At 42.3% G+C, this 13,749-nt stretch overlaps 1 protein-coding gene across 5 annotated transcripts in view; it reads right to left on the bottom strand.

Annotated features, from left to right (window-relative positions):
• Positions 1–13,749, bottom strand: part of apbb2b (amyloid beta (A4) precursor protein-binding, family B, member 2b) — a 52,926-nt gene that overhangs the window by 13,960 nt on the left and 25,217 nt on the right. For 4 of the 5 annotated variants that reach the window (XM_086211507.1, XM_086211510.1, XM_086211509.1 and 1 more), the window contains exons 5-12: positions 10,378–10,622; positions 9,369–9,500; positions 8,715–8,786; positions 7,738–7,788; positions 6,153–6,238; positions 5,740–5,800; positions 3,033–3,179; positions 2,291–2,418 (exon numbers count right to left, since the gene is read on the bottom strand). In XM_086211507.1, coding sequence (XP_086067633.1) covers positions 2,291–2,418; positions 3,033–3,179; positions 5,740–5,800; positions 6,153–6,238; positions 7,738–7,788; positions 8,715–8,786; positions 9,369–9,500; positions 10,378–10,622 — 922 coding nt within the window. The remainder of the gene's footprint in view (positions 1–2,290; positions 2,419–3,032; positions 3,180–5,739; positions 5,801–6,152; positions 6,239–7,737; positions 7,789–8,714; positions 8,787–9,368; positions 9,501–10,377; positions 10,623–13,749) is intronic. The other variant, XM_086211511.1, reaches the window with a different exon arrangement.

Genomic DNA, 13,749 nt, shown 5'->3' with positions numbered 1-13,749 from the left:
CAATAAAACCACAGAGAAATGATGGTTCCCAAAGTAAATGAAGGCATATACTCACAGAGGTTTGTTTTCCTATTTTTTGAGGGGGCTGAAAATCCAGAACCCGGGAGCGTCTTTAGACACACACCATCTATTTTTCCTAATACAGCATCCGAGTACACACTCCTCAACCTGTCTGCTCCACATCCAGAGAGTATTAACCATAGCTCCCCCTCTGTCAGCCTCATCCCCCCCTCTCCTTTTCTCCTGCCAAAACCCTGCTCCCCCTCCCCTTTCCCTCTAACCATCTCCTCTCCTCCGCCTCTCCTCCTCCCTTTGCTGCAGCTCAAGAATTCCCACTGCTCAGATTCTCCCCACTGTGTGCAGATGTGGATGCAAGAAATAAAGGTTAAGAAATCAGAACGCATACGTTTGTTGTTTTTATCTGACGGGGTGAAATAAACACTGTAACAGAAAAATGGATGTATGTGTGTTATAGATACAGAGATCCCGAGGCAACTGAATTCTGCAGAGCTTTGCCTCTTTTTATGAGCGCGAGCGATGTGTGTGTGTGTATATATATGTATATATATGTATATATATATATATATATGTGTGTGTGTGTGTGTGTGTGTGTATATATATGTGTGTGTGTGTGTGTGTGTATATATATATATATGTGTGTGTGTGTGTGTATATATATACATATGTGTGCGTGTGTGCTGGCATTCGCACGCTCTTACTTGTATATCTCTGTAGGAAACCATTTGAGTCTGATTTACAGTGGTACGTCGGCTCATACGTAGTTTATACTTCAATCACACAGCTGAAACGCTAGCCGGCGTTTAATTTTTCTTATGTACTTCAAATGATGGCAACTCAAACATTTATGGAAATGACTGCGACGTCCAAAAAGCAGCTGATACCAGAGGAGACGGAGTGGAAGAGCGTGTGCGTAAAGGCATTAGGAGGGAATGTGACGTTATGAAGCGGACCAGTCACAGCTGTTGCAGTCGGCACGCAATTACTTTTCAGAGGAGGTGCACATGAGGCGCAGGTATGTGTGCAAGCAGGTACACTGTAGCCTATGGCAACAATTCATCTCATTACTATAATATCAGCTTTTATTTTCTGACACACATTCCAGGGCAGTTTGAGGGTGAAAACTCAAGTTCAGGCTCAGCCACAAAGTCAAAGTTCGGAGAAATATGTGCCCAAAGAAAATGAATGTGCAAATAATCGATTTGACTCTGCATTTTTAGTGTGCTGGAACTAAACTCAAAGATGTATTTTGTTCTCACAGGTCAAACGACTAGTTTCAAGTCTTGCTGTGGGCCGTTTGGCTGTGTTGGTAAAGGTAAGGGTGATGTTGTCGGCGCCCACAAGTTTAAATGGCTGTTTTAGGGCTAAGATTTAGTTTTTAGATCATCATTTGGGTTTGTGTCAGGTTTAAACATTCAAATGTGTGTTGATTCGATTCAGATAAGGTTATTGGTCCCAGAGGAGCGATCGAAAGGTCCTTAGAGCAGTGAAAAGGCACCAGGCACATGCTTGTGATGGTTAAGTTTAACAAAAGGAGCTTGGGAATGCATCGTACCAATGAATGTCCTCATAGGTCGAGTGATACACTCTGCGTTCTGTCTCTGCCTGTGCGTGCAGCAGCAGTCCCCTCTACTGGTGATCCAGCTGCACCACCACACTATGCTGGTTTAGAGTTTTGTTGAATCTATCAGACAAGTTTGTGAGGCTCATTTCACTTGTAGTTTGATTTTGTTCAAGTCTCTGAGATTCATGAGCATCAAACCTCGACGCAGCAGCAGAGACAGTCCACTGTGTGCGGGCCTGGTTTGAATCGTCCACGCTGACTTACGCTGAGGTGAAAGTGAGGAACAGATGGTCAGGTGGGTTTTGTGCTGGGAGACAACAAAGGCCGTTCTCCCTTTCATCCTCTCCTTTATACCGATGAATTAATCTTTCATTAGCATCCCTTCATCATCAATCATTTACTCTTCCCTTCTGCCCGTCAACACATCACCGGTCTCTCTGCCCTCCATTGTTACACTGACCTTTTAATGAGCGTATATGTGATGCACTACTGCTTTCATTTAAACCAGTGTAGTAATTAAAACAACCGATAAAAAATAAAAAAACAGAGAAACTGCAATACAATGACATCATCACCACACTGGAATTAGAAACGCAGCACAGCAAACTACTTTTTAAAAACATACCAAATCTTTAAGTCCAAAACAAAATCATGATTCAATTTTTTTTGAAAGCATAAAGAGGAGTGTAGGTTGCCATGGTGACGAACCTGCCATTGTCCCTGCCAACGCCCCAGACACGGATACTTGCGATTGGCTGAGAGTGAAGCACACTGCGGTCCATGGGGTCAACCAGGTTCAACATATTATTTTCCAGCAACAGGTACATGTCCTTCCCCTGGTAACACACACACACACACACACACACACACACACACACACACACACACACACACACACACAGATCTTCAAATCCCATCAATGATGCAAAAATTCTTTCCTTCCTATAGACTTTGCAAACTAGTAGTTTATAGGTACAATCTATCTATCTATCAATCTATAGATATATATACTGTATATAGATATATCTATATACATAATGTATATAGATATAGATATATAAGTGTGTGTGTGTGTTGGTGAGTGCGTGAGTATGTCTGCCCTGTGGCTTTGAAAGCCTTTAAATAAATGATCAAACTCTAAAATGAGGGTGGGAGATGAAAGGTTCTTGAAGTTCTCTCTCTGTTCTGTCGCTTCATATTAAACACAACTTCCGCGGGGGGGGGGGGGGGGGGGGGGGTCATGACATTGCTCTACTTTCCTCTCCCCAGTTCTCCTGCCTCCCTGTATCCTTTGACACACATTTCTGGGAGCTTTTGCCGCCGGCTAACCTCTGTTTCGCTCTTCTTGCTCCACCCTCATCTTCCGAATAAGTGCTCTTCTTCTGACAACTATGAACTCTCAGAGCTCTACAAATACACCAGCACACTGTGGCTGTTGTGTCTTCCTCACCTCTCCCCAGATACCGACGGTGTCTCGGATATCGTTCTTGCAGTAGGACAGCTGTCGGATGCAGTTATTCACAGCAACACTGCTCTTTCCTGGAGCCAAATCCTCCTCAGCCATCTCCACCCATCCCAGGGATCGGACCGCAAAACACTGAGAGACACACACACACACACACACACACACACACACACACACACACACACACACACACACACACACAAAATAACAAAACCTTGAGTACATCAGTGATATACACATTACACTGTCAAGTGTATCTGTAATGATTAAAGGTGACATTTGTAACTTCAAAGACAAGCGCGAGGCTCACACCCGCACCAGCAGAGATGATGGTGTAAAACAGGCATGTGACAACTTCCCTGAGCAAGAGGTGGAGCTTCCACTTTCTAGTCATGTGCTTTGAGTGTTATGGCTGGAGAAATCAAGACATCTGTAGCTCCAAGTACAGCTGCTGATCCTTCACGCCACAGTGACTCACAATCACTTCTTGAGATATAAAAGTCACATTACTTGACAGACAACTATGTTCCAGCGCTATCAAACAAACAGACAGCAACTCTAAAGGAAAGAAGCTAGTGTTCATTATTTGAAGAACTCTAAACAGACCGTCCTTTGTGTAGCTTTTGATTTTCCCTCAAATACAAACTGATTTTTATTTGTTTGTGTTTTATCTTATCAAACAATCTGTGTTGAGATATTTTCTATATCTGGTAAGGGTGGGTGATCTATGCCATTTAATTGTGTAAAAACTATGAGGCTGATTTTCACTTCACTGGAGCACAGAAGGACCCATGACATTTGAAGGCAGAGTTTGGGTTCAAATTGAATCACTTGTGAATTATTCATCACAGCAAGGTGGCAAATGGATGATGTCATGTTGTTTCGGTGGAAATTTTGTTTATATTATTGTTATTTATATTCTCTGAATTACTGATCGTGTATTCATTTGATCATTATGTTTCGTATGAATCTCCCTGTAAATTACTTTGGTCGACTGTTTTTCTTTCTAAAATATACTTGGTTTGTCGCTGTAGCCATTGTTGGGCATCATTAGCTTCAACTAGATATAGGCAGTTGGTTCTCTCTGCACTCTGGAGTCACAAAGAAGCAATGCAAGACAGGAAAAAAAAACTCTCAATGCGTGCAAAACACCTACTTGTGAATATTTGATAGACAAAAAAAAGCACTTCGGGATTGAAGTATCCCTTTGAATATGCTTTATGAATAAACTTGACATTCCATTTTTTTGAGCAGGCCATATTCTGGAGGTGAATATAGACACTTGTGCAAATAAAAGTAAACAAATGAAGATAAACCTGCATCTGGGTAGTGATGGATCGAGAAGTAGCGAGAGGGAAGACCCATTCATCTTTCCTCATCAAGTATTCCTTCCATTTAAGCAGTTCATTTAGAAATTACTCAGCAATTGAGATGCACAACTGAGTTAGACGGACATAAACAACCAAAGACGGTCATCAAAGTGAGTAAATCACTATGATAAACAGGAATCCACACTGTTGTTGTTTGTGTGAAATAAAGAACTAGTGCACGGTGCACCAGTGATCCAGACCAGTAGGTGGTAGCAGCTGCATGACACAAACCGTACAGCCATGACGATACAACTCCTGACTCCATCCTGATGTCTCCTTGCATAACAATGAGCTAATACATTGGAAACGATCTGCAAACCATAATTATACATGTCCTTATTGGGTGGGCTTGTTTTTTAGATTACAGTAATACATTCAGGCTTTTTTAAATTGAGGGTTTGATAACCCTGTAAGCTTTTTGTTGCTATGGTTGTGCGTGTATGCCTGTGTGTGTGTGTGTGTGTATATGCATGTGTGTGTCTGTGTCTGGTATTCATCACAATGTCATGGTTGTTAAGGATTGTTTAGTTTCTGCCAGAACAAAAACACACAGACGCTGCACTTCCAGATCAGCACCGCGTCACCAAGATGAGTGTAGGATTAAAACTCATCTCTTTTTACACTTTGTATTTATTCAGCTGTGTGGGAACGCCACAAACACCTTGATCACTGCGGTCTGTGGTCCAATATAATAGCAGAACCATTTGAAGTGAAAAACTCTTGTTTTCAGTGCAATAATTGAGATTTTTGTGGTGAATTTTAACTTGCTTTGCTAAGAGAGTCTACTTGGGATAAACGTCTCGTGTCTAACATGGAGCTGTACTGTTCAAACTCACCACTGAGGGGCACTATTGTTTGGCCATGCCTTCCCTCAATCGCTGCTATCAATGCAAACACAGCTGGCGAACAAACACGGTCCAAGCAACAGATGAAGAACACACACACAGCATCCTTACAAAGCAAGAGGTCGTGCGTGCTGTGAATGCTGAAATATAGTATTAAACCGCAGAGACAGATTTTATGAATATTCGATAGAGGCCTGGAGAGTGAGGAGGAATCCAAAAGCCTCACTTTAAACACACTTCATAGTGAGATAAATGTTTAGGAACACACTAAAGCGTTTTAGGATCAACATATTACCTAAAAATTAAGGTATTCTGCTGCCACACACATATTGATTGGATTTTAGAGTTCATGTTGGAGGCAGAGGGGGTATCTGACACATGAAAGAATCTTCAAGCGCTGTTACTGCACATTTAAAAGATACTGTGCTTAAACACATGTGAATTATGACTATACAGATTTAGAAGAAGTCTTCTTACCTTTGCTTCTGGATCACTGTTGATACTGCTGGACTCTTCTTCTTCCGCTGCTGGACGGTTCCTAAAAGAATGGTTTTTTTAAAATGTAGAACGGAGGTTGCGGTGATGAGATTAGTAATGTGGTTATTATTGTTACAAACCGTTGGCTCCTTTGTTAACAAGGCACCAGCAAATCTACAAATGCTCTCAGCAGCCATTAGCCTAATAGAGAACATGGAGCCATTTCCTGATTGTCAGGACTAACTTCCTGCTTGGTCTGGACTCATTACACTGATGAAACACTAAATTAGAGACACTAACCCGTGCAAGGGAGCAAGACAGAGATGCAAGAAACAAACCTGCATTTTAGCAGCCATCTGAACTGGTGAGCTCAGGTTTGCTTTGGTTTTAGCGTGTTTGTACATGTCACTCACCTTAACTTCAGTGACGCATAGCGAAGCGTAGCACCCTCAAACTCCTTCAGACTGGGGTCAGGGTTCACTGTGGCTGCCTGCAGGTCCTATTGCACATGGGCGACATCATCAGAATGAGAAAGTGACCAACAGATATTTGCCCTGAAGCCCCTTTCACACATGTAACCTCTACTGATAAAACCATCCAGTTAGGGCAGCGGCTTCACAATTCTTCTTCATGGGATTTGAAATCTGCATTAGTTTACAGTTAACTTGTGTTTTCAGTCCCATAATTGAGGACTATGCTTCTCTGCCATCATCTCCAGAACCAGACAAGAGTTTGTGCAGTAGGGAGCTGAGACCCACAGAGACCAGCTGACCACAAGTTAGCTTAGCACAATGAATGGTAGCTGATGGGCTGTGGAGCATAGCACTGCTAAATGTAATCCAGTACACGATCTTTGTCTGCATTAATATAAATAGGGTAGTGTGTAACATTCAGAATGGAATAACAATTCAAAATTGTGAGGTACTGTAATTTAAGGATCAGACACATGGCTGGAACCCTTTCCTGACTGATTTGATGGAGCAAGAGGAGGAGGAGGAGGATCAAGTCATATCAAGATCCTGACAAGTATTTATCTGAACCAGAATACTGAAATATAGATTGAGGAAGTTGAGTGGGATAAACAGAGGTATTCTAATTCAAATGCTACCCACCACCATTCATTATGCTAATTCACCCACAGAGGAGAGGGGGATATCTAGTTTCTTGTCTGGCTCTGGGGAGGACGGCAAATAAGGACATTTCCCAAAAGGTTGGGGTGTTCCTTGAATACCCTTTGACAATATTTAAAGCAAATGGCATCAGTGTTATTCTATATTTTGCATTCGAAAATATCAGCGCACTCTTCTTGCTTCCCATATCAGAGCATGGGAAAACATGCCATCTATCATTACATTTTCCGTGGAGTCTCCCTAAAATGACATGGAGCTGGATTGTTTGAGCTGTGGCAGGTGTCCACAGACCTTGAAAAAAGTCTGATAAAAAGTCCTCTTGTTGCAACATGGTACACGTTTATTTAATGACCATAAAATTCCCAAGATATAGAGCATGTGGGAGAGGGGCTCAAAGGACACAAACCTGTCAGAAAACAAAGAGAAAATATTTTGACACCATACAGTATATGCCAGCATGCATCCAAGTGTGCACAGAATGTCCTTGCTGGATGGAGAAATGGCGTTGGTATGTTATGTGCAATAGTTCATGCTGCATCAAAGACAGAAGGTTGACATGAAGTATGTACACACACTTGTATGTGTGTGTACAAACACGTTCAGATCTGTGCCAGCAAAGAAGCGAGGAAGAAATATGAGTAAACCACCTACGTAAAGAAAGAAACAACTCGTGTGTAGCTGCAGCCAAATAGCAGATGTTTGGACTTATCAGGCATAAGGACATTTATGTTGAAGCATCAGCCAAACATGCTTTTGCCCAAGCAGTTAATTTGTAGCATGTAATGCATAATAAATGTACACACACTCAAAGAGTGGATGAAGTTAGACCGAGAACAAGACTCGCTGACGCTGGGTGCATTATACTTGCCTTCCACACTTCACTATCAATCTTTCCGCCAAAATCACTCCACATCTGCTTCTACATACGGCATTAAAACACACGTACACATGTAGTGGTGGGTCAAGGATTGGGGGGGGGGGGGGGTTCAATGGTGGGAGGGGAGCAAGGGGACAAAAATAGAACAAGGCTGTTAGCTAACTAGCTCACTACACACAGGTGCCTGTGTCAATAAGGAGCAACGCTACCAAACACTTCTTAAACCAAAAGCCTGAAATCAAGACTTTGTTTTGGTTTGTTTTATTAAATGTTTCTTGCTCCTATTGAACATTCACCTTATCAATTAGAATCAATCGATTCTTGATTAGTAGAATATGAACAATATAAGACACATATAACCATCAATAAGTATCAGTAATTATTTGGACATTTTTCTGTTGTTTTGCATCTCCACTCCATGATTTTCAATCTGAAATGATTTTGCGAACCTTCAGCTTTTATTCGCGGAAAAAACAAAACAAAACAAAAATGACATTTGGAAATGCGATCAGGTTACTTGAGAAAATCTACATGTAATGGTAAATTTAAAAAAGTCGAACAATCAGGCCAATACATAGGAAAAAAAAAAAAGAGTTGCTAATAATTGATTCCAAATTAAGAAGTAAAAAGAGATGACTGTAAAAGTAAATACCAATGTGGACTGTGTGAAGTTAAGATTCGAAATTGCAATAAGACGAATCTGTGTGCGTCCACAACTACATGGGCTGTTGTGAGACTTTGTTGCGCTCATCTCCGATATAAAATAAAACTCCCACTCATTGTGTGCTTTCGCTTAAGATACGCTGGAGGACAAAGCCAAAGCAAACGAAAACGTGACCCTATCCAATCATCACTGACTGAACCCATACGTGATACTCAGAGGAACAATGTGTCACAGCTTCAGGCTACTGAGCCCAAGGAGAACAAGATGAGTATAAGAACAGGAACAGAGAGGCTGAATGTGTCACCTTGTCATCATCGTCTTGATGCTTAGGGCGACCCTCTTGATCAGGGATTCCCTGTAGGGACGATGAACGAGGCTTAAAAAAAAAAAAAGAGAAGAGACATTAAAAAAATGGCAAAAATCTTCATAATGACAAAATAATAATAATAATAATAATAATAATTCAGAGGACAAGTTAAATCATCACTGTCTGTCTTGCCATTCTGGCTCCTGTGTCTCTGTCTAATATTTGAATAGCCTGTGGGTCAAGCACTCCAGATAAGTTCTGGCACATCTATCCATCAACATCAGCCCCTTCTATGTGGATCAATGTTTTATCTACCTCATTCACCTCTCTATCAATCTCCTTTCCTCTCTGTTTCCCTCCAGCATTCTGCATGATTGACTGATTGATCGTTCCTTTATCCTCATGCTCGACTGGCGCGTCGATGATTCTCTCTGACTCGTTCTCTTTTTATTCGGCTTTCTTGTCACATTTCTTTCAGACAGTCTTTCCCCTAAACTTAGTCAGGAACACAAATATGCATACAACCAATATTCTCTTCTGTGGGAAATTAGATGATGCTGATGGTAAAAATTAATTCTCAGAACATTGAAACGATTTTTGCGCAGGACAACAGTGCATGTGTGTGTGTGTGTGTATCTGTTGACTACTCACAAAATAGCAGCTGTTGACAAAACCGCAGGTTGGGAGGGTCATCTCGTGAGTGGAGAGAGGTTCCACTGAGCTGTCGGAGGTGGTGCTGCCTGAGCGAGTTGACGCCCTGAAGAATACTTCTGCCTGGCATGACTAAATGCGCGCGCGCACACACACACACACACACACACACACACACACACACACACACACACACACACACACACACACACACACACACACACACACAAGCATGAGGCATCACAGATATTAAGAGCTATTCAGATGCTGAGGAAATGATTGACCAAGACTATTTCTGACCATCATATGACAGGAGGCACGGTTTGGTCCAAAGATCATGGAATAACTTCTGCAGGAGTCAAACTTGCTCACGAGCATGATCAAGTTGTGTTACATAATCATGTGTGATCATGATGTGTTATAAAATACCATTTATAAAAGCTCTTGCTATTGAAGTTATTACAAAATAGAATTTACTGCCGTTTGTGTTCGATTATCAGATTAGAGAGATTATAATTCTGCCTGTGACAGACTAATAATTTATGAAAACTTTGTCATGTTTATTCTTATCATTCAGAGTCTTCAAATGGACAATTTTTATTATTTCTTTAACAAGCAGGGAGCTTATAAAAATCCAGCTAATGACTGGCAAGGCTGGAAAAAAAAATCTAAATGAATAATGAGGATTTTATTTTCAACTAAACTGTCAAGTCATGAAAAAATATTCGTTGTGCGAATATTGTTTGTGGCTTAATCAACTGTCTGTTGTTAATATTTTGTGTTCATCATGTCTCTGACTAATCCTTTGTCTTCAGGCTAACCTTCAAACACAATTTGTGTCTGCACACACACACACACACTCAAACCACCAAAATCACTCTGCCATTACTTCTAACATTGTGGGATAATCATATACAATTTGGGAGAGTGGAAATGTCACTGGCATTAACCGACAGTTACAGTAGAAAGTAAGAGCTAAAATGTATCTGTGCATCACCCTCTGTCTCACCTCAGGGTCAGGAGTGGGTGAGGGGCTGAGTGAGCCCAGGGAGTGTTTACGTGGTGTTGAGGCTGGGTGGTCACCCAGGGTCTGGGATTCTATCTGTCCAGGGGCTGCAGGGTGGGTGGCAGGTCTCTCCCACTGGGTGGTGCCGGTAGGAATGTGCCAGTAGTAGATACCGGCCATGTCTGTGATCTTCTTCCATCCTGGAGGAAGGTCAGGGTCAGTCTGAAACGACTGCTCATTCCAGATATCTAGTAGTGGGGGAAAAAAGAATGGTACTTGGATGATTGATTCATATGAAAGGGAGAAATTAACTGCAGGTTAGATGACTTCCATCTGTGCATACAAATGTATAAACAAATTGTGTTTTTCTTTTATCCAATCAAATTAGACTGGTGGAAGTGATTCATTATCCAAGAGAATGGCTCAGTATGTACGATTTACATCAAAATACAAACTTCCTGGTAGCTACAAGAGTGCAGCAACGACACAGAGCAGATGGTTTTCATCATAATTTATTGGACGGCAATACATCTAGAGGAAATACCGCAGAAGACACAGACACGCACACCCTGTGTAGAGATGAAATCTGAACTTATATCATAGTTTCCTCTCTCACTTCTGTACTAGGAGTTGAAGGTTGCAGTTTAAAGATAGACACACTCTACTGCGTGATTGTGTGTGTGAAGTTGATGCCCCGGTGGTGCTAGTGACGACCATCTTAAACTCCTTTCTCATAAAGGTGATATAAGCTCTTGAGGGTCAGACAGTACCGTGTGTGTGTGTGTGTGTGCAGGCGCGTGCGCATGTGTGTAATTGCACAAAGAGGTCTTGAAGTGCTGACCATGCTGATGAAACACAGCCTGTCGCCACGACAGCAGGCCATATGTCACCGAGACGACTGGGTCGGCTGAGATGGAATGTGGACCTGCGAGCTCATGCGTGTAGACAGACATGCTCAGATAAGACAGAAATCCTATTCAAAAGCGTATCAAATGTGTACACATATGTTCTTGGACCATGCTGCACTACTCCTCTGGGCACAAGACTGTGCTTTAGAGCAAGAAGCTGTGAAGAAGTGCCTTCTGGGAATTGCAGTTTTTCGTGAGCAAAAATAGGTCAGAGCCAATAAAACTACAACAGAGAACCTGAGAGTGTCTGTTTGCTATAAGTAAGAGAGAAGACGGTGACTCACAGACAGATGAGCAGACTGGTAGAGGTGGATTAAAGCATATACATACTCAAGCAAAAAGAGGGAGACCCTGACAGAGATGGAGAGCTCTGACTGTTTTACTGCCTTGGCTTGAGGGCTTTATTCATGCTTCCAAGTTAGCAGTGTCACCCTCTAAAAGCACTATGCTGCAAGCGGGGAATCAGAATGAAAACTCTTAGCATCTTAGCAGCTCATAGAAATATACCATGCAGAGCTACGTACTAGTTAGCCTGTCATAGCCTCAGTTAGCATGCAGCTCCATGCCAGAACAGAGTTGAGCAGAGGGGGAGGGGAGAGCAGCTTCTGTAGCAAAACACACACACATGTTCTCTTTGGAAAATGACACACGCCACTGTGGTGATGCGCATTTTCACTGAGAGCCCCCCCCCACACACACACACACACATATATATAGCAAGGACAGACCACAGAACCATTACCATAAACGATAAACAAAACTTCACATACATATGCTCTCTCTCTCTCTCTCACAAACACACACACACACACACACACACACTCAGACAACTCTAAACCCTTGGTGCAGGTTTAAGTCAACCCACACAGATGCACCTACCCTCATAATTGACAATCACAATGGCCAGCATGTAGTCTTTCCCCAGCATCATTGTTAGCTAGCAGCCTGTCTCTCATACAGCAAAACCCAGTGCTGTAACCAAAGCGAGAACCCCAGACAGAGAGAGGAGGACTGAGAGAATGGAGAGAGGAGAGAGAGGGGGACATCGCAAGAGAGGGGGTAAGGAGAAAGTGAGAGGCGAGAGAGGGATATGAAGAAATATCGAGGTGGAGAGGCAGAGGAGACGTGATGAGAAGTGGAAGACAGGGGTGAATGAGCGGAAGAGAGAAGGAGACACTCAAAGAGGTTAAGGTAAAGAAAAAATGGAGAGAAGGAAGGAGCTTGTATTTAATTTCCAGATGTTTATGGTCATCTCTCCTTCCTCTATCTGAAACAAGCATCAACACCCTGCCCTCCCCTTTCCTGTACGGTACACAAACACAAACACACATTTGTACAGGCACATGGAAAGAAACAAAACAGTTGCCACACTTAACCTCATCAAATGTCTGTTTATTAATCTCTCTCTCTCTCTCCCTCCTTCCCATCTTCTCTTTAGCCTCTCTTGGTTGTCCTGGCAACCCTCAGTTAATCCTCCATTCTCCAGTGGAGGTGTGAGAAGGAGATGAAAGGGAGAGAGAAATAGGGTTGATAAGGGTGTGTGTGTGTGAGTGAGTGAGTGAAGGGGGAGACCCTAATAAGGTGGAAAGATTTTTAAATAAGAGTGAACGAGGGAAAGTGAGATAAGTGGTTGCATATTTGACTGACTGCCAAACATTCAAACAATGTTCTCCTGCAGGAGTTACAATGCATGTTTAGGGGGACCTCTTCAAATGACCTTGCTAAACCCTGCATCTGTGTATGTGTTTTTCTGTGTGTTTGTGTATATGTTCGTGTGTTTGTGGGTGTGGGTGCTTGTGAATGTGTGTTTTAGCTCTTAGGTGTGAAAGCAGTGTTGTACTGGATTTCTAGCCCACAACATCCACAGAGGAATCTGACACACACCTGGGAAAACAACATGACCCTGTCAATAAGTAGACAGGAGGGCCTGCTAGTATGGACAGGTGTGTGTTACATATCCATAAATTCAGCATGAAGGATGCAAAAATCATGGTAATTGATTCTTCCACAAACATTCAAGAGGACAATACATTTTAACCAGACTTAACACAAACTACTCCTACCTTTTGCAACCTTCCCTGCTTCATCAATATACATATTGATCCTCACAAAACATAGACTGACCCAGGAGAGAATCAACACTTTGGAATGTCAGTCGAGAGAATGAAGGTAAAGGAAATGACTTGGTTTCAGACCACTGGAGAGCTCAACATCAACTCTGAAGTGCAGAAACCTTCAGGAGGACGAGTTTCCGGTAATCATACTTGAAGATTAAATACACAGATGCTCTGAGCCTCCGCTTCATGAGGAACAGTGAGTCATCAGAGGGCTTGAAGAGAAGTATTTGGAGAGAAATAAAGCAGCAAGTCGGCTCAATAACTGCAAGCAGTGCCACTCTGTTTGAGACTAAAAGGATGTTTTGGAGCTAAGCTTGTGTAGCTTGTGTCGGAGGTCGTTGCTGCCACTC

This window comes from Aulostomus chinensis, chromosome 8 (assembly GCF_037954235.1).
Source record: "Aulostomus chinensis isolate RoL2024-O1b breed Wild chromosome 8, RoL_Achi_v1.0, whole genome shotgun sequence".
Lineage (NCBI taxonomy): Eukaryota > Metazoa > Chordata > Actinopteri > Syngnathiformes > Aulostomidae > Aulostomus > Aulostomus chinensis.
The sequence above is the reverse complement of the archived record's forward strand: the minus strand, read 5'-3'. Positions and strand labels throughout refer to the sequence as shown.